The sequence below is a fragment of the Amblyomma mixtum genome, chromosome 8, assembly GCF_055824585.1.
Source record: "Amblyomma mixtum isolate Tamu chromosome 8, ASM5582458v1, whole genome shotgun sequence".
NCBI lineage: Eukaryota > Metazoa > Arthropoda > Arachnida > Ixodida > Ixodidae > Amblyomma > Amblyomma mixtum.
In genome coordinates this window covers 81,126,301-81,153,646 of record NC_143019.1, presented here as the reverse complement: position 1 = coordinate 81,153,646, position 27,346 = coordinate 81,126,301, and the positions used below count along the sequence as shown (strand labels likewise).

Here is a 27,346-nt window from a genome sequence, read left to right as displayed (position 1 = left end):
TGGAGCAGGTATACGGTTTTAGAGATAATGGTTGCGATGCAGCGAAGCAGCATAGACAGAGAATTTGGCCTGGCAATTACTGTTCCAGCAATCCAGCTAACTGAAACAAAAGCAGTGTTCGCAATCTACCGTATTTTCCAGTGTATAAGACGCGGTTTTTTTTTTTTCAAAAATCTTGCTGGTGCGTCCTATTCAAGGGTGCGTCTTATATGCGAATTTTCCTTTTTTTTTGCGAGTTCAGAAATTACTCAGTTTCATGTTCAAGCTTTTTCCACCGAAAAAATATTACTACCAATAACGCGGTTGTAATATGGTTAATACTTCAATATGGGGACCACCGTGCGCAACTTTTTTAGGTGAACTTTATCATGAAACGGCGGGGTTGACCACTTCCAGGATCTTAAACACGCGGCCGTTTCGGTGGCCCCAAGCAAAGGTAATGTGAAATGCCAAAAGATGGCGACAGTCGCGCTTCTCGCCATTGTCAAGACAAGCCAAGAGAAGCCGATGTTTTTTTTAGTCACCCTTTGCAAGTACGTAGTGCGAAGAGAATGCTTCAGACGTGTTGCCTTTTCGATAGCGCATCCGAAGATGAAGACTTTGAAGGTTTTATGTAAAAATAAATTGTTATGGACATGGAGTTCTTTCGCTTTTTTTTCTTTTGTGCTAAAACGTGGGCTGGTATGGCGCGAGTGTTGCATTTTTCGATCACTTAGCGTTGCTTAAGAACTTCTCACACGTACGGTGCATTTTGCGATGGTCGCATAAGCATGTTTAATTAAGCCTCACTAGCCTAACTGGGTAAATGGGGGTGCGTCTTATACACGAGCACGTCTTATATACCAATTTTTTCAATGACACCCTGCATATATGGCGGGTGCGTCTTATACAAGGGTGCGTGTTGTACACCGGAAAATACAGTACTGTTTTCCTAATTTTTTCACTCTGTGATGTCTTTTTTTTTCTCTCAAAAACAGTTTTGTTGTTTTTAGTAAAAATTGCCCGCCTGTTTGTAATTTCACATGTGCGGCTCTTCATGTTTTGTTAGTTGTTGTGCTGGTGCCAGAATGTACTTGTTTGAGTAACACTGCTACACCCAGCATTATTTTTCGTTAGTGTTTAGTGTTGTTTTGCATTGTCGCACCTTTTACTGCATTGCCCCTCCTGCTAGGGCCAGTTTATTGGCCTGCAGTATCAATAAATAAATAAATAGATGAGCTGAGTAAGGATTTCAGTTTGATAGTTGCACAGCACACCGCTTCAGCATTTTAGACAGGCATGCTGAAGACTATACTGCATTCCACTTTTGACAATTCGAACCTGAAGAGGGGTGAAAATTGGTTCAAATTATGTGGAGTTTTGATTATTGGGAGCCTTTTTAACCCTTTGAGGGTCGAATTATTTTGAAGAAAACTTTCCCAGGTGGTCAAATTACTTTATTGCGGATCTTGAATCTACAAAATGTATATAATCGAGAATAAATAGTAAAAAAAAAAAATTAGGAACAGTACTTTGGTGACAGCATCACTCACAACTGGAAAATGTTCAATAGAATAGAATAGCAACGGTGATAAGCAAGCTAAGAGCAGCACCAATAAAGATAGAAATCAACTTTCGCCGCCTCTGCAAAACAGTGCCCACAAAGAGAAAACACGTTTCGCGCGACTCCGTTGCGATCCCGCGGCGAAACCAAAACTACAAAAGGGGTGTTGCCGCAGTCTGTGCCGCCGCGCTAAAGCTAGACATAAGTTCTGCTTATCTCCGTAAGAAGACAGCACAAAATTCAAACACTTCTTGTAAGTCCTAAGAGGTGGCAGCACCCCCCAGTGAGCACGCACTGTTCTTTTGGCGCAGAATTTCAAACGGAAGATCGAAACCGTACCCGTACGGCAAAGACCTTGCGGGACAGAAAACCGCCGCCGTACATATACGGCAAAAACCTTCAAAGGGTTAATACACTCAGTGATGATGGGACAAAAGCTTTAGTTTGAGCAAACTAGCTCTTTGAATTAGGTGAGTTCCAATGAGTCCACTGTACTGGCACCCTGCCTCACCAGATATGAAGGTAAAGTCCGAGCTAGCCAAATCCCTCGCTCCTCTGGCTTACAGGCTGGGCCGAATGTCAGCGCTATTGGCGGTGATCCCAACGACATGACAAGACAGGTCGCCTCGCGATTCGGTTGGGGAGCCTTCTCTGGGAGTCGTTTAGCTGCTTCGTTCTGTAGTTGTATCCTAGTCCTATTCTAAGCATTCCTGCCTCATGAGAGCTACCATTGCATCTCACTACTGTGCGTGCTTTCTTCGTGGAAGTTTTTCTTGTGGGTAGCACTACTAGGCGCATTTTCCGATTTCATGCATACATACATACCGTATTTACTCGAATCTAGGCCGGCCACGATTCTAAGCCGAGACCCGAAATTTGAAGGCCACAGAAAAAAAAAAAAAACTTACCTCGATTGTAGGCCGGCCGAAAAAACAACTGCGAACAAGAGGTACAGCACGCAAACGACATTTATTGCCAGGAACCCGCTCAGGCTGATCCCGGGCTGGCGTTTGGGCGAGGAGACATATGCAACGCCAGCCCGGGATCAGCCGCCGAAGTCCCGCCCGGCTTGAAGATTTGACGACTGCTCTGCAGCGAGTATAACTTTCCGCTTGAAGGCGGCACTATAATGGCACCGCCTGTTTGGTGCCATGGTGTTGGTGATAAAAACCACGCACGAAAACTTCACTGCTGCGAATGTGCTCACGCCACCGCACGAGAACAGAACAAGGCCAAAATGGCAGCCAGTGCTCATGTGTGCTTTGATCAGTATCGGCTACGGATAGCAACGGCTACAGTGCTGTCTTTCGTTGGCGTTTTGTGGGGGCGCCACCTGCGTGCTACATTTATTCGTATTTTACGAATACGAAACCTCGAAACGAAATCCTCGAATCTAAGCCGACATAAGAGTTCTACATCTCGTTTTTTTGAAAAAACTATCAGCCTAGATTCGAATAAATACGGTACATACGTTCCTGAAGCCTGCTTTGTCTCAGGCGACCCACCTGGATTCTAGGCTGTGAGCAACCTGCCAGGTGTTTATACCTGGCAGGCCTTCAACTGGGTGAATGTAAGTGCCTTCAGGGCAAAGGTTTTTATTGCTATTGGCGGTGATCCCAACGACATGACAAGACAGGTCGCCTCGCGATTCGGTTGGGGAGCCTTCTCTGGGAGTTGTTTAGCTGCTTCGTTCTGTAGTTGTATCCTAGTCCTATTCTAAGCATTCCTGCCTCATGAGAGCTACCATTGCATCTCACTACTGTGCGTGCTTTCTTCGTGGAAGTTTTTCTTGTGGTAGCACTACTAGGCGCATTTTCCGATTTCATGCATACGTACATACGTTCCTGAAGCCTGCTTTGTCTCAGGCGACCCACCTGGATTCTAGGCTGTGAGCAACCTGCCAGGTGTTTATACCTGGCAGGCCTTCAACTGGGTGAATGTAAGTGCCTTCAGGGCAAAGGTTTTTATTGCTATTGGCGGTGATGCTCAGATGCTCAGGGAAATCCTAGAACCCATTTTGAGGACTCGTGATGTAAGTTTCAGTGGCAAAAAGTACACCTTTGTGTTACTGCGATCCATATTGCATCATTTTAAGACTTTGATGTCTCTTCAGCACTAACTGCTTCACTTTGCATTCACTTCCAGGTTCGCAGTGATAAGCAGAGTAGCGTGGACTGCAGGGCATCACCCAAGAAGGCCATCTCAAGCGGTGAGTGGGGTGTCGGCTATGGAGAAATTTACGAAGCACCCTTAACCCTTTGAGGGTCGAATTATTTTGAAGAAAACTTTCCCAGGTGGTCAAATTACTTTATTGCGGATCTTGAATCTACAAAATGTATATAATCGAGAATAAATAGTAAAAAAAAAAAATTAGGAACAGTACTTTGGTGACAGCATCACTCACAACTGGAAAATGTTCAATAGAATAGAGTAGCAACGGTGATAAGCAAGCTAAGAGCAGCGCCAATAAAGATAGAAATCAACTTCGGCAGCCCCTGCAAGATAGTGCTGACAAAAAGAAAACTCAAATTTCGCGCGACTCCGATGCGATCACGCGGCAAAACCAAAACTACAAAAGGGGTGTTGCCGCAGTCTGTGCCGCCACGCTAAAGCTAGACATAAGTTCTGCTTATCTCCGTAAGAAGGCAGCACAAAATTCAAACACTTCTTGTAAGTCCTAAGAGGTGGCAGCACCCCCAGTGAGCACGCATTCTTCTTTTGGCGCAAAATTTCAAACGGAAGATCGAAACCGTACCCGTACGGCAAAGACCTTGCGGGACAGAAAACCGTCGCCGTACATATACGGCAAAAACCTTCAAAGGGTTAAATGCTTCTATTTTGTGTGAAGATGCACAAGGATTATGACAGCTTTAAAAAAAAGCCAGATTTTTTGGCTAATTTCAGTAAACGAGCGAAAGCAGAATTGCATCAACGTTGGCTTGTCTCGTTACTTTATTGTTGACATTTCAAGTGTTGGCTTATCATGCCGTTTTATGTCGTAAATGGCAGGGCTTTAGCATAGTTAGAGTAGGACGAGTGAAAGCTATTGAGACAACACCGTCTCAAAGACAGCCGCATGAAAAAACACAGCACGAGCAGCGCGTGTCCATCGCGTGATTCCGATGCCAATGGCTCTTGCATTTCTGGAATGGGGACACCGCCGCAGTGGCTCAGCGGTTGTAGTGCTTGGCTGCTGACCCGAAAGACGTGGGTTCAATCCCGGCCGCGGCGGCTGAATTTCTTTGAAGGAGAAATTCGAGAGGCCCGTGTACTGTGCGATGTCAGTGCACGTTAAAGAACCCCAGGTGGTCGAAATTTCCGGAGCCCTCCACCACGGCGTCCCTCATAGCCTTGGTCGCTTTGAGACGTTAAACCCCATAAACCTAAACCAAATGGAATGGGGACGGTGGAGTGCGCTGGGAGCACGATGTGTGCGGGGGCCAAATGGGGGCGCTGGGAGTGTAAACGATGTTGCGGGATAGCGGCACCATTGGCTGTGTTTTCTAAAATTTTATGCATTGCCATTTAGGTTTGCACGCAATATTTGGGCGAAGCTGGCGTGTCTAATTTAACCGTAGCTCATTGCTTGAACTGTACTGTATTTGGTGGCAGTGAGTGGTGTGATGAACATTTCTGCGTGACCCTGGTGTTCACTCTCCCCCTCTCCAGATGGCGCCAAGTTGCAGGGTGCAGAGATGCACTGCACCACCAAGCAGTCCTGCCTCAGCGAGCTGACACCCGAGGTCGTCATGCCCAAGGAGGTCGTGCAGGTAAAGCAGAGTGGAAAGCTGGGCTGTTTTGTTTGTGATCACGATGGAAACAGGCAGCGCGGGGGGACATAGATAGGTTAAGAAATGCCAGGCACAAGTATTACGTGCTTTTTCATCGTTTATTTTTCGAAGCGAAAGCTTCACTACGGTACCTCGCGCTGCAATCGTGGACCGTGTAAATTTGACCTTCAGCTGGGTTGGAGGTCAAACCTTGAAAAAGAGACAAAGAAATTGAATCAGTATCCATGACTGGGAGTCGAAACCGTGGCCGCGTGAACAGATCTTTAAGGGCTGCTCAGCGAGACCACTAGGCTATCGCCGCAGCCATCTCGCGCTGTGCATTGGAGAGCGTTGGCTTCAACCTCCATCAGCTCCCTCCCGCGGCACTGCCTGCTCACCTTCGTCTTCTACGTAGCACAAATCCGTGCTTTCGCTCAGATTCGAATGTAGTAAAGATTAGCTGTAGTTTCACATCAGACATTCCTTCAGGTGCAGTTTAGTTTCGGACAACAGGACAAAAGGCAGATAGTATTAGTGTTCAATACTTGGCAATGAATGTAACTCATGCAGTGCTCAGCAAATACATATAATGAAAAGGAGAACATCATACATGCACAGATGTGATGACTCAGCTGACTGTGTAGGGGTGAAAGGCTGAAAGAAAAGCACCAGTTGGACAGTTGGTTGTACCTTTGCGGCGTTTATTCTCATTAGAGGAGTTGCCATGCTGGCTAATTGCCACTGCAGTTCGGCTGCTCGTGTTATGTGCCCACAGACCCAATGCACTTGTATGCTTGTGAACACTTGTATGCAGTTGGCTGCCAACCGTATCGTGATCAGAATGCTGCCAAGCATGCTGGGAAAATATGTTCTCCGAGAACTCGTTGCCAAAAATTGTGAGGCATTTCTAATAGTATTGAACAGGGGAATCGTATGAATGAGGAGCATACTCCTGAGATTGTACTGTATCCTTAACCGGGGGTTTTCAATATTTGGGGAAGCCTAGTCATTTTTATAGAGCTGCTACAAAACCCCGTCTTGGCATCCATCCCTTCCTGCTTGAAATGCATGCAATAGAGAACGTGTAGACTCAAAAAGTGGCCACATTAAACAACAGCGATTGACTTTGTAGTAAACCAGTCTGCTATGAGCAATTACAAGAGGATTATAGTTCTAAAATACAGTGCATAAAACAGAGGGTCGGGGTTGAGGCATGCACTGACTTAAGGTGCTCAGGGGAACCCAAATGCTCTCCAAAAACTAGGGTTCTGTAGAACCATTTGAGAACCCTTTTCCTTAATGGTAGTAATTTTAAAATGTTAAAGAATAATCTGCCTATTCTCGCAAAGCCTCAGTTATTTATGAGTTTCTGAATGTCTGAAGGGCCTCTGAAACTGATGCCCACTGTATATGTAACCGTTGCGCTGCTTAGAAGGGTCACAGCTCCATCCAAATTTTGTTCCTGTTAAAAAAGCGATTATTTTGCTCTTTACTAGTGCATTGATGGTTGTTTGGCTGTAAAAGACTCATTTATTGCTTGGAAACTTCCTTTTAAAAACTGAACATTTCTGTCTTCACGCCATTCGATTTGAACTTGCAACATCCAGATCAAGGAGGACTCTGTAATCACTATTTTCCGTTGAATGGGTGTGTAGCCCAGCCTCAGAGATGCGGGTTGAAAAAGTGCTATCCCAGGTTGCTCGCGAGAATGACTGGGGGCGCAAATGCCTGTACGGTTTCATTTCTTGGCCTTTTTTTAGTACCTGTGAAAGCTCATTTCTCAGTGAGCGCTGTAATCCATCAGTACGGGCTGACTTGAGTTTGTCCTCGGCATATCCTCCCTTCACTGGAGTAGTCAGGCCGTGGTCAGCAATATGAGCTGACCCACAGACTACCATACAGTGACAACCGGTTGGCATTTGTGTGGAAGCTGGCATCGATCAGTCAGCAGGGAAGTATCATCAAGCATAAAAACCAAGCAACTTGGCTAACGTTAGGCATCACTTCACCACAGCGCTCAAAAAACAAACACAGGCGGACAGAAAGACACCACAGTTGTGCTGATTTCAACACTTTTATTCCAAGTTTTATTTCATTGCTTGTAGTAAGTGTAGATTTCTGCAATAAAAAAAAAACTGTGTAGCTGTGATGTTTTTTGGTCTGCCCGTGTTAGTTTTTTTTTTTTTTTGTGGTCTGTTGGGAAGTTAAGCATATGGAACCACCTAGCTCAGCAGTTTGTCCCAAGTATTGTGAGGCAGTTAGCCCATTGTGTTTGCACAAATGGCCGAGCAATTAAAGGTGCACTGAAGAGGAATCTGAACTCGTCCTTTTGCCGCGGGAACTCAATCTACACGTTCCGAGCATTCTTAGAAACTTCAATTTACTGCCCTGTGTGGCCGATTTCCCTAATTAAATCGAATTAACGTCCGGCTCCCGCCTTTTTTTTTTAATTCTGTCTCGTACGGTGGGCGGAGTCGACCGACATGGGGAGTGCCTTTCAGCCAGCTCCGTGGAAGCTTTGCTTTCGTTTCATTTTGTTTTTTAGGTTTCCGTGAATAAATAGTTTCATTTGCAGATAATATAACCGCAAAATAAGCCCGCAGAAATAAAAATAAGCGCGGACTATTTGCTTCTATGGACTACTACGTATTACTCCGCCGATGGCAGGGCGGCAAGCCGCCACGGGACTGGGTGAAAGGCACTCCCCGCGTCGGTCGACTCCGCCCATCCTACGAGGCAGAATTCAAAAAATAAAGACGGGAGCTGGACGTTAATTCGATTTAATTAGGGAAATCGGCCACACCGGGCAATAAGTCGCAGTTTCTAAGGATGCTAGGAACGTGTAGATCGCGTTCCCGCGGCAAAAAGACGAGTTCAGATTCCTCTTCAGTGCACCTTTAAAGCAATGTTCCATTGAAAGCTGCTCTCCTAGTCTGCACCATACTACAGCACATACTGCAATACTACACCACGCAAATTGCAAAACAGTGCGAGAGCAAGCTTGAAAGCTTCGTCATACTGCGACTAATTCATGTTTTCTCCGTATGGGTAGTTAAGAGGACGTTGTGCCAGTTCATACTTGTGGTGTCCTCTCAGAGTTCTTTTCTTTGGGACGCGTGTTTATGCATGCATACCCTGCAGAGTCCTGAGGAAGGAGCTGCGAACCTGTCGATTGAAGTCATGCATCTGAAGCTGGATTGCTCAGGTAAGGGCGGCAGGTTTTTCGTGGAGATTTGCTCTCAAAGCAGATGGCAGCTAATATTTGGGCTGTCAGTTGTGGAGACCTTCGAGAGATTTTGTTTAGTGTTCTTTTTTTTTCTTTCAAATCAAAGATGAAACTAAAAGGGCTTGGCTAGGCCGTGGCTCCTTGATCTAAATAGCAATACACATGTTTAGTGTGTATGAAAGGCAGACCAGCAGAAATGAAATGCTCCATACACGGTGCAAACATACGTTCGGATATAGCATAATCATGGAAACCAAACAGGTCATGCGGTCAAGGCATTAGGTTAACTGCAATTCTGGACGAAATACACCATTATTATGACAAGGTATCCTTGCTCTTGCGAGGTGTAAAGTGTAAATTGACCAAGCATAAAGAGTGGTAATCGCTGAGTTGCACTGAAAATTTTCATCCTCAGACGTGAGAAAAAAAAATTGGCAAAGGTTAAAATGTTAAGCCTAGTTAGTAGAGCTTTGGCTCTCTGACTATGATTGATTGTAGTTTTAATTACAATTAACTATTTAACTAATTAATTCAGGTCACTAACTAGCACAGTGCATTCACATTTCACCTAAGGTTTCCAGTGGTGTATGCCTGGGTTCCATAGTGCAAAGTTTGGTTGTACCTCAGTTAACTTATTATTAATTATTATTATTATTAATTAATTCATGATGCTAACTAGCACAACACATTTGCACTCTAAAAGTTTTGCAACGGTATATGACTCGTTGATATAGCACAAAGTTTGGTTTTAATTGTAATTTACTAATTAATGCTAATTAATTAAGGCTGCTAACTAGCACAGTGCATTTACACTTGGCCTAAGCTTTCCAATGTATATGACTCAATGCCATACCGCAAAGACTGTTTTTAATTGCAGTGAACAAATTAATGCTAATTAATTTGGCCGAGTAATTAGTCAACATAACTGCATAATTAACCAATGGTCCAAACTCGTGGTTGACCACGTGACATAAATATACTATGCTTAGACGCATAGCTAGACAGTAGCGAAATCGATGTAAGTCCCGCTTTGACCTTGAAGGTCATAGTACCGGCATGAGGTGTTTTCCAAAGCTGCACCCACTAAGTAGAGCTAACGCTCTGAAAGAGCTTTATCGTCCTGCCACAGCAAACCGGAGGGTTGCACGTCATGCCAGCATGATCCGCCTTTATTTGGCCCAGTAACAGTGGCATTCATTCCCATTGCAGATGACCTCTACAGGCTGTCCGAGGGCGAGAGCCTGGCTGTGGTGGATGACACGCCAGAGGAGGACGTGCTCTTTGCCCAGCTCGCACCTGGCCTCGAGGACAAGGCAGAGGGTGAGCTTCCTCAGCGCCATTGTGCAGGCTCCATGCTGGCACTGTGAAAGTTGGAAACTTGCTGTCATTTTCACCAGTCGTGGTGGCTCAACACATGGCTGCTGAGTGCTGAGCATAAGGTCACAGGGTCAAATGCCGGCCACGATAGCCACTATGCAGTGCAGGTGAAATGCAAAAAGACTGCGTTCTCCGATCCACTATGACAGCCCTCTTAACCCACTGGCTGCAACACAGTGACACAGACCACTTGTTGAGTGCAGTATTGCTGCATCTTCTGCCACCGCATGAAAGCGAAACCCAGCTAGGAGCTACTGCTGCCTTGTAATATGAGGGCCTCTTTCCCATGATGCTTTCCATTTCTTTTTTTTTTTGGCAGGCTTCAAAAACTTCATGTGATGCTCCCTCCTAAATTTTTTCCTCCATGCCCACACCCCATGTTGGGTCACGACTCTGTCCCACATGTGTTTTTCACTACCTGGCAGAAAGGTTGTGTAGCCATGATGTGCAACACAAAAGATGGCTTCAGTTCGAAGGGAACACTGGAGCTGGTGTTCTCAAACTGGGTTTTGAGGAACCCTTATGCTCTTTGGATAGTTTTTTGGGTTTCCCGAGCTCCCAAGTCCATGTGTGCCTTTACCCACTCTATTTTGGGACTGACTGTTCTGTACTTTTCTAATGGCTGACTGTTTCAGTAGTATGTAGCTGGTGAATGTAGTAAATCCGGGCATTTTTTTTAGAGGTCATGCTCTTGCATATTAGGCAGGAAAGGATGAAAGCCGGGACCTGTGGTGTTCCTCGGTGCCTTTCAGAAGCAGTTTAGGTTTAACAGGACCCAAAATCACCCTCTCACACTGTGCCTCGGAGGCTGCACAGGAGTTGAGAAGGTGGGCATACAGTATAGTACCATGTGCTTAATTTTTTTTTTCTAAATTTTTTACACTTGTACATCCGGAAACATTGCAAGGCTTATCAGTGCTGTAGCCAGCGCCAGTGCCCATGGCTAAGGCCCCTAACATTCTATAGTGGAAAATTCTAGACTATGCGGACGCAGAATTAAGAATTCTTCAAATTCCACGCGAAGGAAAAACGCAAGAATGGTGCTAATTTGAAACTAGATCTCTGTAATGATTAGTGATCCCTCCATGTCAGCAGAGTTGATAGCGATACTAGATGAATATATGAGAACAATGGGAGAGTGCTGGGGTCACTACTTCTATTCTAGCCGAGAAAGACAGGGCATCGAAATCTTAACCTGGCTCGTCTTGCTTAGAAAAAGAACTGTGCAAGGCCTCTGTCACTGGATTTCAGTTCTTAAGCAGTTTTCAAGTACACTTGCCGCTCAGCAGTTAGGATATTGGCGATTCTTGACCATGTCCAGGCATGTTGTGAACTCAAACCTTTCTTTCTGGCAGAAGCCAAACTTCCAACGGTTGGCCTGAATGGTTTGGGGTTTCATTATAATAGTGATATTTCTTTTAAAAATTTTCCTCAGGTCTCAAACTCCCCCTCGTGCTATTTGTGCAAACAAGGTACATTAGTCATATTCGTATTGTTCGGTCATTCCTGCTGACGTCTTTAACAGCAATTGCATCAAGAATTGAGAATTTTTTCTGCTAACACGAAATTCTGCAGAAAATGCTTAAATCCATGTTTTTTTGCGGAATAGCAGGAAACTAAGGACCTTGCCCATTGCTGTCCAGCACTCAGCACGACTTATCTTTAGTGGTAGTGCTTTCTGTCTGCCAGCAGCAGAGGCTAGTCTTGGTGTTCCCCCTAACCCCTCTCCAACGCCAACCACAAGATACACCATCCTGAGACGGCGTAAATTACCTGTGTTTCAGCAGCGTTTGCTTGGGGGATAGTTGGTTCATGTTTTCACGGCGGAATACTTTTTAGCGCAGCACACTTCGGTGCCTGTCTTGACCCCTTTATGTGCCTTGAAAACTTGGCCGTGGTGGTAATAATGGCGTCGCAGTCTATATCGCCTGAGTGGGATAGCCGTCCAAGCACAACAGTTGGTTCATGGCCTCTGTAAGAAAGGGTGAAGGCAGACAAACCACATGAAATCTCCAGGCACAACCACTGCTTTCACTTCTGTGTGAAGGCAGGTCTTGAAGTACGTAGTGAGCACCTCCTGGAAGTGTGTGGACAGGTTTGTCATGCAAGAACGAGGCTGACAGAAAAAAAATGAATAAAAAGCAGTGAGATTTGTGCAGGCATCAACAACTACACCATGGGATTACTGTCCTTGCCATTTTCGTTTTGTCCTTTTTTTCCTCCTTTGAAACGACTGCCTTCGATTGCTGTGCTTGTGCCCGGAAGAGCTTGCATACTGTCTGCCTTTGGGTTTTCTTAAATCCAAGCTGTCTTTGTAGGCATCATTGGGGAAGTATGGTGGTTGTGTCAGCCTGCATTGCAGCTGTGTGCTTTGAGCAAGCAAATGGAACTGCGGCTCTGGGTTCTGCTCTGCAAGCATTCAAACCTTCGTTACTGTCGCCACAGCGCTCTAGGTGCCATGATGTTTTGTAGCTCACTTACCACTTTATATTGGGAGGACCTCTTTACCAGCAGAAGTGTATGTTTAGATGTCTTTACTTTGCAGAAAAATGCATGTTGTACTGCTTCGTTGTTTTGCTCTGTTCATTACTTGGATGTTACAACTTCTGTATTTTCTGTAGTGCAAAGCATTGCTTATGCATGCATCTCACTCTGTTGCTGTTCAATTATGTTCATGCATTCATTACCAGTTTTGCCAGGGTGCATTATGCTTGGCATACTTTTTTCTGTGATGCTGTGGCGCTCTGTCAAGCTCGCCTGAAGGCTTTTAGTGCGAAAGCATTCATAGGGTCACAAACACCGACCAAGAATGTTATCACCTTGCGTACGTTCGCCATTCACCGTATGTACGTACGATCTTGTGCCGTTGCCTAGCAACCAGGGTTACTACCTGAGCTTACCGGAGTTACTGCCTGAGCCTACCAGAGTTACTGCCTGAGCCTACCAGAGTTACTGCCTGAGCCTACCAGAGTTACTGCCTGAGCCTACCAGAGTTACTGCCTGAGCCTACCAGAGTTACTGCCTGAGCCTACCAGAGTTACTGCCTGAGCCTACCAGAGTTACTGCCTGAGCCTACCAGAGTTACTGCCTGAGCCTACCAGAGTTACTGCCTGAGCCTACCAGAGTTACTGCCTGAGCCTACCAGAGTTACTGCCTGAGCGTACCAGAGTTACTACCTGAGGTTACCAGAGTTACTACCTGAGGTTACCAGAGTTACTACCTGAGGTTACCAGAGTTACTACCTGAGGTTACCAGAGTTACTACCTGAGGTTACCAGAGTTACTACCTGAGGTTACCAGAGTTACTACCTGAGGTTACCAGAGTTACTACCTGAGGTTACCAGAGTTACTACCTGAGCTTACCAGAGTTACTACCTGAGCTTACCAGAGTTACTACCTGAGCTTACCAGAGTTACTACCTGAGCTTACCAGAGTTACTACCTGAGCTTACCAGAGTTACTACCTGAGCTTACCAGAGTTACTACCTGAGCTTACCAGAGTTACTACCTGAGCTTACCAGAGTTACTACCTGAGCTTACCAGAGTTAGTCGAATGAGCTCAGGTAAGTTCGGACGAGTGTCATGCCAGCTGCGTGAGAGCTTGCATGGGAAGGGCAACATAAGTCTCATAATTCCTACCTTTGGCCTTGACAGAAACAGCCGCCTGCCAGTAAGTACAGTATAGGACACCCAATCTATGAATGTTAAGTAGAGAATAACAGATTCTGCCTATATTGGCATTGACGCACTGAAAATATTGAGTCATACTCTGAAGGCCAAGCTTAAAGGTGCACTGAAGAGGAATCTGAACTTGTCTTTTTGCCGCGGGAACTCGATCTACACATTCATAGCATTCTAAGAAACTTCGATTTGTTGCCCTGTGTGGCCGATTTCCTTAAATCTGATTAACGTCCGGCTCCCGCCTTTTTTTTTTAATTCTCCCCCGTACGGTGGCCGGAGTTGACCAACGCATGGAGTGCCTTTCACCCAGTCCCGTGGAGGCTTGCCGCTGTGCCATCGGCGGAGTGATACGTAGTAATCCGTAGAAGCAAATAGTTTGCGTGTATTTTTATTTCTGCAGGCTTATTTTGCGGCTATATTATCTTCGAATGAAACTATTTATTCACGGAAACCTAAAAAACAAAGTGAAAGCAAAGCCTCCACGGAGCGGGCTGAAAGGCACTCCATGCGTTGGTCGACTCCGCCCACCATACGAGGAAGAATAATAAAAAAGGCGGGAGCCGGACGTTAATTCGATTTAATTAGGGAAATCGGCCACACAGGGCAATAAGTCGAAGTTTCTAAGAATGCTCAGAACGTGTAGATTGAGTTCCCTCGGCAAAAAGACGAGTTCAGATTCCCCTTCACTGCACCTTTAAGTGTCCCCTCCAAATGAAAAATGAACAGCTGCTTTAGCATGTCTACTCGGTTTAACTGAGTTGAACCCTTACCAATTTCTTTTTTGTGCTTGGGCGACACTTCAACTCACTCGGTGGAAAACTAATGCTTGTGCCAACAGTCGTACGTGGCTCTCGTCTACTAATCGGATCTCTGCCTTTCCAGGACTGCCAGCCTGGCCAGAGTTGGAACCCTGTGGGCCCCAGTGCAGCACGCCCGACTGGCGCGAACTGATTCCCGAGCTGGCTGTGCCCGAACTGGAGGTGAGCACGCTGCTAGAAGTACTGTACCAGAGATTCTGGAATGGTTGGGAAGGGAAGTTTTGGTGCCTGACTCTGACAACAACTGGAAGTTCGCCTAGATTAATGGACTGTTGACAGAGTGGCTGAACTCAGTCTTAAAAAATTTTCTTATTTGTAGGCATAACTTGTTGAAACTTGACGAGCAGGTGTATCATAGCATGCTGATTTCAAATATGCATTTAGATTTCAGATATCTCATCTGGAAGGAAATTTATGGTGAACTAACATCCCAATTAGTCCATTTCTCTTGGGCCTTTGAGAATTTCTCATTTAAAAAAAGCTTTTTAGTAATATGTAAACATTTCCAAAGGTCTACCACACATCCTAAAGCTTTCCTTTTTCCTTTAAACATGATAGATTAGCAATGAGGCCAAGGGTCAGTTAATTAGTGCTAGGCTATTTTTTTCTTTCCAACTTCGTTATATATTTATGAACAACAAAATGATTAACGGCATTTTATTGACTTTAGGATGTGCTGTGGACCTTCGCAAATGTCTGCTTATACTTAAAACAGCTTTTTTAATTGATGAATTGCCATAAAGGCCCGCGAGAAATTACCTAATTAGGATATGTTATTTTACAATATATTTCCTTCCATGTCATATATATTTGAAATCTTAATGCGTATTCAAAATCATCATCCAATGATATGCCAGCACGCTAAGTTTCAGCAAGACATGTTAATGAATAAATAAAAAAATTTAAGACCCTCATACCCCCTTAAGTTGAGAAAGAACAACAAATAAAAAGACTGGTGCAGCCAGCACTGGCTGTTTCCACTATTGTGCTGCTATGATGCTAGGAGATTGGTTGAATGGGGCAGAAAACAAAGGGTTGAGTGGCAAAATTTGATGGTAAAATTTTGTACTGCTTTTCTTGCTTTTAGCTGTATCTTACCGGTACTCACCTATGGGTCAGAAACGTGGAGGCCAACAAAGATGGTTCAGCTTAAGTTAAGGACAACGCAGCGCGCTATGGAGATAAAAATGATAGGTGTAGCGTTAAGAGATCGGAAGAGGGCGGAGTGGGTGAGGGAACAAAGTCGAGTTAATGATATCCTAGTTGAAATCAAAAGGAAGAAGTGGGCTTGGGCAGGGCATGTAATGCGAAGGCAAGATAACCACTGGTCCTTCAGGGTAACGGAGTGGATTCCAAGAAAAGGCAACCGTAGCAGGGGGCGGCAGAAAGTTAGGTGGGCAGATGAGACTAAGAAGTTTGCGGGGATACGGTGGCTGCAACTGGCAAAGGACAGGGTTAATTGGAGAGACATGGGAGAGGCCTTTGCCCTGCAGTGGGTGTAGTCAGGCTGATGATGATGATGATGAGCTCCCGTGGCGGCTAATTAGCAATGGGGCTTGGTTACTGACTTGAAAGATGCAGGTTTTATCCTGTTTGGGGCGGTCGCATTTCGATGAAGGCGATATGATAGAGGCCCGTGTACTGTTATGTCGGTGCGTGTTGAAAAGCCCCAGGCGGTAGAATTTATCAGAGGCCCTCTACTACGGCGTCCCTCATAGTCAGAGTTGCTTTGGGATGTTAAACCCCCATAAAATCATAAAGAAACTCTGCATTTATTGCAGAGGGGAGAAACTAATGCAGAAAATTCAACTCAAATGCCTCTGTTATGAATAGTGTTTTTGTCTATGAAGTTGAAAAGGACCTGGCTATCATATTGAAAACTGTTACTGATTAATGAAACTGCCTGCTTTTTACAGCTGAATTACATGCCCCGATGGGCATACACCCATTAAAGCACTTAAGTTGTGGATACTTTCTTGGGCACGCATTCATTTGGATGCAGCTAGCAATGGAATAGCCACAGTGCTTTGAAGAACTGCACCTTCTTCATACAGGCTGGCCCATTCCCTTCTTGAGGCCAGTGGCCATCATATTTTTAATGTCCATCCATGCATAGCACTTCCACAAGGCAGACTTCAATTACCAATCAGGAACACGCGTGAGATGCTGTCTGTTGCTTAATTTTCCCGAATACCTGATTTGCAACTCAATGTATTGACTGATATGTGAATCAATACAATGTATTGGCTAAAAAGTATATCTATTGTATACTGTTACGGGACGGCGGGCTCGCGCAGAGAAAGCCACACAGGTACGCAGGAGACGCAAGAAAACATAACACGCTGCGGCGATTCCCTTTCATTCTCTACCTCTCGGGCTAGTGCCGCGCGCTGTGCCCTCGCGCTCGCCCCGTGCCTCTTCTTTTATTCGTCTAGCGCAGCGCGCTCTTGATCGGCACAGGTCGTATGCCGTAACAATATTTTGAGCATATAGTGTATGGTAGAAAGCAAGCTTTGTGGTCCATTTGCTTTTTTTTTGAAGTAGTCCAGACTTGCTTCGAGTCTGTGCCAGTTTCTTGGCTTCCAGACTCAAATCCTTAATTTTTTCCAAGTGCATAAGGCTTTCAAGCATACTTTAATAACTTTTTTTCAATAAACAGGGGAGAGACATACATGTTTTTATGAGAAAACAGCGTCTTTCAGAAAGGGATTAAACCCACAACGGCTGAACAGTTTGCTGCAGGTTCAGTATAGGATCGTTAGTGCAGTTTTCTTCCAGAATGCTTGATGGTTGTCCTTTTACAAAAGTCTCCTCGTTTCCATCTAGGTTTAATAATTGACATCAATGTATGCAACATGGCATTTATGCTCTGTCTAGCTGGACCTGTGATTTGAGCATATTTATAAAATTCTACGCACTATGGGTGCTATGGTTGTTTGGACTATGGCTAAATTTCTAACATTTTAAATTCTTCTGAGGTCTCAGACTTCCCCACCCCATTATGTTCATGCAAATAAGACACGTCATTTTTCTCAACGTTCTGTTGGTTCTACTGATGTCCATAACGGCATCACAAAAGGGAATATGGCTGATAACACACAATTCTGCAGTGGCTCAGTGGTTATGGTGCTCGGCTGCTGACCCGAAAGACACGGGTTCGATCCCGGCCGCGGCGGTTGAATTTCTTTGGAGGAGAAATTCCAGAGGCCCGTGTACTGTGCGATGTCAGTGCACGTTAAAGAACCCCAGGGAGTCGAAATTTCCGGAGCCCTCCACTACGGCGTCTCTCATAGCCTTAGTCGCTTTGGGACGTTCAACCCCATAAACCAACAAAATTCTGCAAAAATGCTTAAATCCATGTTTTTTTGTACGACATTGTGGGAAACTAGGGGCCTTATTCATAAGCAAGCTGTACAGCCAAAGAGACAAATCTTCAAGCATGACCTTCTTCACTTTACCAGCACTGCCTTTCAACTAAGGTTTTACTATTAGACATTACTATTACGCATATTACTTTAGACGCACCACAAAAAAAACACTGCCACTTGATTTCTTGTTTTTCTTGGTGGAAGTATATATGTCTCTCTCTCTCTCTCTATGTGTGGAAGGGGGGCAGGGGGGGTGGATGCGCATGTTTGTGTGAAATAAAACTTCATTTGAAAGTCAGTGCTGGGGGTATCATCGTTTTGTCGTTTCATCTTATTTCTCAAGTTGTTTCGTGATGGAACCAAATGGACTTGCTCAACTTTGTTCAACATTCGATGTTTGCAGGATGAAGATTCCAACCCTGCCGATTTGTCGGACATTGAGACTATGCACCCCTGCAGTGATGACGGTGAGAAAAGAGCTGTTTTTAGTTGCACTAGGGAAGCTATAGCTAGCTCTGTCGGGTAGCGCCAGCTAAGAACAAGTCTGAATTCACTCAGGTGTAGATAGCTTGCTTTCAAAGGTTGAAGGGTACGTTGTTGCATGATGCAACAAACTGGCACGGATGAAATGGGACACACTGCTGCTGCGTAGCTTCATGCGCTGTGCCACTGCCGATTGTTCTGTCCACGTCGGTTTGAGTGTTTTTGTTGGGCTTTGGGGTGTATAAGCAGCTAAAGCTGTCGTGCACCAAACCCAGGGTTACAAACGTCTGTTGTGATAAGCAGATTTATGCTTTGAAATCTGCAGAACGCAGCCTTTCTTGAGGATGGGACAGCTACAAATAATTTGTTGTCGTATGCATCAGCAGTTCAGTGGTTGTAATGAATGTTACTCCAATGTGTTCTAGGGGGAAAATCCCAAGGTCAAGCAGATAGGATTTCAGCATGAGCCTTCCAGAGCCATTTTTCCCCAAGATATACATAAAATGACAGTATTTGGTGTAGGACCTACAAAATCCCAAGCACATGTTGTTAGTGGCTATTTATTGGAAGTAAAAAATAAAATATGAAGGGAACAGATGTTGCTAGCCGCGGCATCTGCCATCAAAACCTGAGGCACCTGAGCTGCGGCTAGCTTGAATGAAAGGAGAGGGAAGGAAAGGGGGGAGCGATAGAAGAAAGGATAGGGGGTAGGGTGGCAATATACACTATGTACCAATACAGGATGTTAAAGTAAAAATAAATGTGGTGTATTGGCCTGAAATTGCGTGGTGGAGTGGGAGTGATCGCGGCCCATGGGATGACTTTCAGGCCAGCACAGGTGCGTTGCCCTGCACCAGTGAGAGATATGTGCGGGGCCATCGTTCGTGAGGGAGCATCAGAGCACGTGCACACTCACTTGTTTGTCGCAGGCCAGCCGCTTGAGGTAAATATTTATATGCAGTGCGCGGGCCGTGTCCTGTGTCCTGTCCCGAGAGAAGGAAGGAAAAAACGGGACAAAAACACACGCTCACAGCTCACTGTACATGTACAAACTGGTGCCAAGCAAGTTCTAGGACATCCAGTTCAGGCATCTGTAGGCGTTTATGGTCGAAGGCCTAATGCTCCAGAAAATGGTTGTAGCGTCGAAACAGACAACACACAGAAAGCTAGACGGGACAGGCGCAACTTCCAACTGATTTATTCACCGCGAACGCGAATGAATATAAGACAAACAATCAAGAAGGATTGCAAGAACCACACATGCGCGGGAGGGAAGTACAAAAATTGAAATACTGAAAAAAAAAATTGAATAAGGAGATAGCCGAATCACACAGGTGTCTCGCCCCAGTGTATCTAAAAAAGCAGTTTCATTCTTATATATTGCAATTGAGGGGGTACTAACACAGTCGCTACAGTCGCTTTTGATATAGAAAGCCTCTAACAGTTCACGGGCTGTCTGGTCCCGACTTCTGCTTAAAACCTTCATTTCTTTCAGCCTTGCTGTACACTTAATCTTTCTTTCTTCACTGCAGGCTTTACAGTGATGGGGAAGATGCGAGCCTGTGCCATTTTTTAAATCCCGATTGTGCTCTGCTAATCGGTCGTTAATACAACCCCTCCCGTGTATGTGTGGTTCTTGCAATCCTTCTTGATTGTTTGTCTTATATTCATTCGCGTTTGAGGTGAATAAATCAGTTGGAAGTTGCGCCTGTCCAGTCTAGCTTTCTGTGTGTTGTCTGTTTCGGCGCTACAACCATTTTCGGGAAACATGCACCAACTAGTCCCCCAACAAGTATTACTCAGTTGCCTAGTGCTCCGGGCCCTAGTCCGGAAATAGAGATGGAGTGTGTGTTGGAGTGATGTGTCCAGTGCACTTCTGCATGTGTGGAGGGGGTTTGGCGTGGTTCCTGTACAGAGCACCTGTTCGAGCTGCCTGAGGAGTTCCAGCTGGACGACAAACTCCTAGACTTGCTGCGAGATGTGCGCGGTGTTGGCTGGCACGAGAAGCAGGGCATGCCCGTCCGCATGCCGTCCCCACCCCCGGAATTTGCCCCATTCGCTGCCCTGGAAGCGGAGTGCCTGCATGGTGAGCGGCAGTTATACAGCAGAATTTTGTTGATGCGTTCCCGGTTGATATCGTGTTTACACGGTTGTAAGTCGACTTGAATGGAAGTCGACCCTCTTATATTGATTGTCAGAAGAAAAAAAGGAACTTGTAGGTCTTAAGCTCGATGTTTAACAGTAGAACGCCAAAGCATTATCCGGCCGCCGCCGCTTACCATCAGCCCCTATCGGCTGCTGTGTGCGGGCATCCCCGTGGGCACGTTCCAGAACGGAAATACTTGTCCACACTTGCGCCATCGAGCGCTGCTATCGTAACCGCTGCTGCAGTCCCGCAGCACATCGTTCTAGCGTAGTTCTAACGTAGTAACGCGACGAAATCCCGCACTTCGCAAACAGCCGCGCCGCGACATCGCTTGGAACAGCTGGAAACTTTGCCTCGCTGTAGCTGCCTCACCTGGATCACCCGTTGCGAACGTCGAACTTGTAGCTGAGCACGCAGTTCGGTTCTTCGGCATAAAGAATGACAGCAATCTTGAAGTAGCCGTGAATGAGCGTCGGACTACTGGACCCGAAGCACAAATGATGATTGACGAAGCGCTACATTAAAAAACTTGTAAAATGCGGCCGGCAGTTGTCAAATGCATTAGAGCCAAAGAGAAACTGTGCGTGAGTGGCATCGGCTCTTCCGTTAGCTACCAACACCCCCCCGGCAACGCTGCCATCCAGAGTGCGACACTCCCTTGAGCGCCGAGTGTTCAGTTCAAAGTAAAAAAATAAAACTGGGGGGCGCTTAAGCTTCCGCTTTAAAGGTGCACTGAAGAGGAATTTGAACTTGTCTTTTTGTCGCGGGAACTCGATCTACACGTTCCGAGCTTTCTTAGAAACCGTGACTTATTGCCCTCTGTGGCCGATTTCCCCAATTAAATCAAATTAACATCCGGCTCCCGCCTTTTTTTAATTCTGCCTCGTACGGTGGGCGTAGTCGACCAACGCGTGGAGCGCCTTTCACCCAGTCCCGTGGCGGCTTGCCGCTCTGCCGTCGGCGGAGTAATACGTAGTAGTCCGTAGTAGCAAATAGTCCGCACGTATTTTTATTTGTTCGGGCTTATTTTGCGGCTATATTAGCTGTGAATGAAACTATTTAGTCATGGAAACGTAACAAACAAAATAAAGCGAAAGCAAAGCCTCCACGGGACTGGGTGAAAGGCGCTCCACGCGTTGGTCGACTCCGCCCACCGTACGAGGCAGAATTAAAAAAAAAAAGGCGGGAGCCGGACGTTAATTCGTTTTAATTGGGGAAATCGGCCACATAGGGCAATAAGTCGCAGTTTCTAAGAATGCTAGGAACGTGTGGATCGAGTTCCCGCGGCAGAAAGACATGTTCAGAATCCTCTTCAGTGCACCTTTAAGAGTAGAACGAGATAGCATTATCGGGCTGCCATTGCTTATTAGCAGCCACAATCTGCAGCCGCATGTGGGGGGGGAGGGGGGGGGAGGGTGCGAGTTTGCTTCTTATTGCCAGCCGCCATCAGTCGCCAAGTGCGGGGAGGGGGCGCCGGTTCTGCGCGTTGACATAGCAGCTGCTCAATGCCAGCACCAAGAGCGATGCAACGGAGCCACGCAGTAAAAATGCAACGACGCTGTAGCATCCCGTATATTTCGTTTGGCTCGCCTTTGTTTATAGTGCCATGCTTCAGTTTTGATTGTAAGTTGACCCCCCCCCCCGTTTCGGATTTTCAAATGTTGAACAACAGGACGACTTACAATCGTGTAAATATGGTATGCTCAGAATCGCGCACAATAAAAGACCTCGTAGCTGCTATTTTCTTCCAGATATGTTCCCCGGTTAACATGGTTGCCCGGGGGCTATATGTTAACTTCGGTGAATTCTGGCCATGTAATGTATTTTGCAATGAACCGCAGATGTGCAAACGTACGAGTGTGCCCAACTTGAGGGGCACGCGACATGGAGACATGGACGGCTAGAATACAGCACCTATCGCCCGCTGTGATGGCTTCTCTGCAGTGATAAATGCAAACGTGTGAAGCATCTAATAAAGAGCACTAGAATACGGGCGGGCTGTTACCGCGGAGATGTGACATGAAGAGGAGAAACTAGTGGCTTCTTAGCAGTGCCTAAGGGCAAAGGGGGCAAGCGGACCTGGTCGCGTGAACGCAGAGTGAAGAGCAAGAACACAGACAGTCAGCTGTTGTCTCAGGAATGTACTATCAGCAACGAATGAAAGCGAACAAGAAATTTGAAGCAGCAACACAAAAACAGCGGCATATTATCTCTTGGAGAGCAGGTATAAGTGACGTTGATGAGCACTTTCTAAAGAGGAATCCTTGTACTTTCGACATGAAAATGCCATCTGCAAGTATTGAACTTCCGCTGTTGAAGAGCTTATTTTCCTGTTTGTGGCTCTGTTGTCTTGTTCGAGTTTCATTTCTTGCTGACAGTAGTGTGACTGTCCGTAAGACCACATGATGTTCTGTTTCGCAGAAAGCTGTTTCATCATTATTTCAAGTGAAAAGAAACTTCCGAGCAGGAACTGTTTTCACTTGGAGGGCAACATTTTTGTCATCATCATCGTCAGCCTGACTATACCCACTGCAGGGCAATGGCCTCTCCCATGTCTCTCCAATTAACCCTGTCCTTTGCCAGTTGCCGCCACTGTATCCCCGCAAACTTCTTAACCTCATCCGCCCACCTAACTTTCTGCCGCCCCCTGCTATGCTTGCCTTCTCTTGGAATCCACTCCATTACCATTAAGGGCCAGCGGTACATTTTTGTATTGGCACCCTAAATTGTGTAGCAAACGTGGCAGCAATGGGCACGAATAACACAGCTCGGGTCAGCTCGAAACTGCTAGCTTTCAAAATCTCAAGTCAGCTTCTCCTCAGGGATGTTTCCAAGCCAAAAAGGTGTTGCTCACAGACAGCCTTCTTGTGTTCTGTTCTGAAGAAAGGTATTCCCCCTTCATGTGCACGAAGTGCGGACCGCCTGCCTCCAACTTTTGGAGAATGTAACAGAGGGTGACAGGTGGTCCTTTACTCACTCCTTCCTTTCTGTGCAGAGCAAAGGGTGCAAACGGGCCAGCGGGCAAGCGGGCTGGAGAGCATCTTCGTGGTGAAGCTGACTTAGAGAACTTTTCAAGCTGTGAATTCTGTGCTATGAACCTGGTGCACACTGAGCATTTTTTGCTTTCTGAGATGTGTGTCGCACTCTTTGCGAGCTGCTTCAGCAAATATTTGTGCCCATGCCCAACTTTTTTTGGGCATTTGTGCATCATCTTTCCATAACTGTGTTTTCTTGGGTATAAATTAAAACGAGCCCCTTCCGCAACCAAGCTCATAGCTTATACATCAATAGTTAGACCGAAATCAGAATATGCCTGTACAGTGTGATCGTTTCACTAAAATTAACATCCATGCGGTAGAAGTGATTCAGCGGAAAGCAGTTCGTTTTATTTTTTCCATATTCCGCACTACCATTTAAATTCTGCACTGCATTTAAAGTGAGCATACATATGAAGCATTTACACAAAGGAGCAAAAACTAATAATCACTGTAGATAGTTAAAAGGCTTATAATATAGGAGCAAAATCTGTAAATGAAGTTATTGGCAAAGTTGTACAATATCTTTAAAAAAAAAAAAAGGAACAAATGAAGCACTTTGGTTCAGTTCAGAAATTCTATTTGAATGAACTTCTGTGCATTGCAGTCTCCCAGCGTTTGCAGTCTCCAGGGCCTGAAAGGAGCGCCCTTTTAGTTTGTAAAATTACAAATGTGGATGCATGGCAGAACATGTGCCTAAGCCCATCGTCACCAGTATGTGCCATGAAAAGGTACTGCTGGTGACATAAAGTGCAAGGCATGTGGGGTAAACTAGTCCAGCATTGTAGGGGATCAGTTGGAATTGTATTACTTTGTGGGGATTGGGGGGGGAGTAAAATAAATGTCTAGCAAACACCATAAAGCCGTTATTGTTCATTTTGTGCAGAAGAGTTTCTGGACCTGGATGCCCTCGACAAGCCGATCCCAGAAGACACGCTGCAGTTTGTGCCGCTTGACTAGTCACAAGATGCCTGGATTGTTCATCTTGCCACCGCAGTTACCTCCAAGCTCTGTGCAAGACTCTACAGGCTGCACCAGTGTCTCTGAAGTGTTTCTGCATCGCTCTAAGGGTTTCTTTTTTTTTGTGAGGCCAGGTCAGGGTAGCCAAAGACATCTATGCCACGTCTTTTTTTTTATCAGGCTAAAACGATGTCAAGTTGCACTTTTACTGTTTAGACCAAGTGTCGTGTAGCACTGGAAGTCTCAGTGTGTGTGTGACGTGTCGTGATGCCCAAGTGGCCTTGAAATAAAGACTGTTGCCAGAAGAATGTGTTACTAGATTGCATGACTGAAAGCCTTGCCAAGGCTATGAAACTTCTTGAAATGTGGACCAATTGGTAGTGAATAACGTATTTATGATTGTAAGTCGATCCTCCCCATATCGCATACCAGGAAGAAAGCAGGCCACTTAATGAAGTCTCAGTAATGGAACCTTCAAGAAACATGTATTTTTGCGTGTTGATTCCAAATGTGTAATTTAATTCGTAGTCAATCCTTGTGCACTTATAAATGTTCTAAAACTTTTTTCCGAGAGCTTTGAACAAATTTTGCTCCAGGAAACTTGCTAAGGTGCATGCCATTGGCTTGTCTTAACATCAAACTATGCAATAAGGGCAAAATTTTTATCCTGCTTATCACAGAAGTTCAGAGCATTCAGTTACGGGGTTTTGAATTTGTGACTTTACAAACGGAAAGAAGCTGATTTCAAAATCCTATAACTTTCTAAAACAGGCAGTATAATTTTACTCTTATAGGATAGCCTGATGTCAAGAGAAAGTAATGGCATGCAATCTGACAAGTTCCCTGAAGCAGAAGTTTTCAAACTCTCTGCAAACGTTACCGAACATACTGCATAAGTATACAGGGCCTTGTACATAAAATTAAATCGCATATTTGGTAGCAGCATGCAAAAATGCGTGTTCTCTGAATTTTATAGTTATGACTTCATTAATTCAAATTTATTTCTAAGACCCTCTTCCCCCCTTAAATAGCGTTATCCGGCCGCCGCGCCTATCGACAGCCGCGCGCGAGCGTGCCCATGGGCACATTATTCAAAACTAAAATGTATTATAGTAACTGGACTACTACTATAGTAGGATACAACTTAAAAAAACAGCAGTTGCTAACACTGGGCCGCGGTCCGTGGCGCTTGTATTACTCCGCTGGCCAATCGCAACAGTAAACGAAGTTATCTTTTTAATGATTTACTATATCAAACAATCCACGTGTCAAAATCCGAGAGCTTATAATTTTTTTCTTGTGGTAAGCTTCTTGTTTACGTAACAAGAAACATTTCAGAAGCGGACTATTTTTTCGTCGTGGAGGAATTCTGTGCGCGGAGGCTGAATGTGGGCGGAGCTTCACTGCAGACTTAAGTTGTATCCTACTATATGCGCCATCGTCCTCAGTAGCACTGCTGTCGTAATCGCTGCTGCGGTTCCACAGCGTGTCGTTGCGAAATACCCCACTTTTCAAATGTCCACAGCATGTCCTGCGAAATCCCGCGCTTTGCTAACAGCCGTGCCACGACATCGCGTGGAACAGCTGAAAATTGAGTCTTGCTGTAGCCGCCACACCTGTATCACTCGTTTCGAGGTGTTGAACTTTCGGCCGGCGGCCTATTCGCCAAGTGCAGCTGGTAGAGCCAGCGTTCGCAGCGCCACTCACCGGCAGGTGGCAGCCACATTGGAAGTGGCTATAATAGATTCAAAACGCCGGCTTGCCATTGGCGCTGTAAACAAGTTGGTGCTACAATACGCGGCCCGTCGCGCGCAGTTCGTAAATTTCTTCGATGTGAAGACATTTTTTGAAACGACGTCATTCGTTTCAAAAAAGTGCAGACGTTGTGCAGGCCTAGTCCAGGAATGTTGAGGAAAACTGTGCACCTCCGCAGTGGTCAGTGCCTAAATGGTGCAGCTACATCCGGCATGGAAGCAGACGACTGCTTGCGCGATAAACAGCGGATATACTACTGGCCAATGAGAACGGTGCCCCACACGGGCTCGACTCTTGTGGAACGTGACTGGCTACCCGAGAAGGCGGCGGCGGAGGTGGGGACGGCGACCCCGCCGGCACCTCTGTCTCCCGACCACCGTGCTCTCGACGGACCCGTCCCCGGCGTCTTTCCTTTGGAATAATAAAGTACGACAGCAGTACTCGAAGCCGGTTAAGAGAACTAAATAGTAAACACGTGCATGCACACGCGGTAGCCCTCAGACAACTGCAGACGCTCACGTACCCCAACCCGGAACTATACCACAGGCTCCGGTACATACCCGACAAATATATGCAAGATCTGCCTCGCCAATGCAGCCACTTTAACTCACATGCTCTGCGACTGTAACAAAAACCTGCACGGTGCTAATTCCGGAGCCCTTCCGCCGCGGTTGGCCGCTGCCCTGCGCAGCCCCAGCGCCGTCCAGCAGGCCCGCGAGGCGACGGCGAGGCAACGCCTCGACGTCCCCACGTGGGAGACCTAAGGCCCCGTCGGCGAAAGCTTTACAGGACTATAAATAAAGTTGTTACCAACCAACCAAATGCAGCATGATGCACGTTGTTGCAACAACCGCTACATGAAACTTGGCGCGCGCATATCTCAGTCATGCTTACTAAAAGGACACACGTGCGTTTCGCATAGCTGCCGCGAGGTTGCATCGAGGTTGATTCGTGGCAACACTTCGCTGCAATGTGGGGTTTAAAGATCTTCACGCTGTTCGGGATGTTGGCGGCCAATTGATATATGGCCGCCACGCTGCTGGCTGCAATTTGGTGGCGACGCGAAGGCTAGCAGACGGTCAGGCCGGCACTCGACCATTCGTTTTGGAAGCAGCTACAATGCCAAGCTGCACTTGAACTGCAGGAACTGGTGCTGCACGCTCGCGGCACCACCACGGAACTTTAC

General features: G+C 46.0%; 1 protein-coding gene across 1 annotated transcript in view; it reads left to right on the top strand.

The window, feature by feature from the left end:
- The window catches only part of LOC149333181 (uncharacterized), a 30,858-nt gene extending 6,154 nt beyond the window's left edge, over positions 1-24,704 (top strand). Inside the window, exons 3-10 of the mRNA XM_089556000.1 lie at positions 3,689-3,752; positions 5,213-5,313; positions 8,455-8,518; positions 9,749-9,859; positions 14,478-14,575; positions 18,185-18,248; positions 20,180-20,350; positions 24,332-24,704. Coding sequence (XP_089412126.1) covers positions 3,689-3,752; positions 5,213-5,313; positions 8,455-8,518; positions 9,749-9,859; positions 14,478-14,575; positions 18,185-18,248; positions 20,180-20,350; positions 24,332-24,405 — 747 coding nt within the window. The 3' untranslated portion in view covers positions 24,406-24,704. The remainder of the gene's footprint in view (positions 1-3,688; positions 3,753-5,212; positions 5,314-8,454; positions 8,519-9,748; positions 9,860-14,477; positions 14,576-18,184; positions 18,249-20,179; positions 20,351-24,331) is intronic.
- The last annotated feature ends 2,642 nt before the right edge of the window (positions 24,705-27,346 follow it).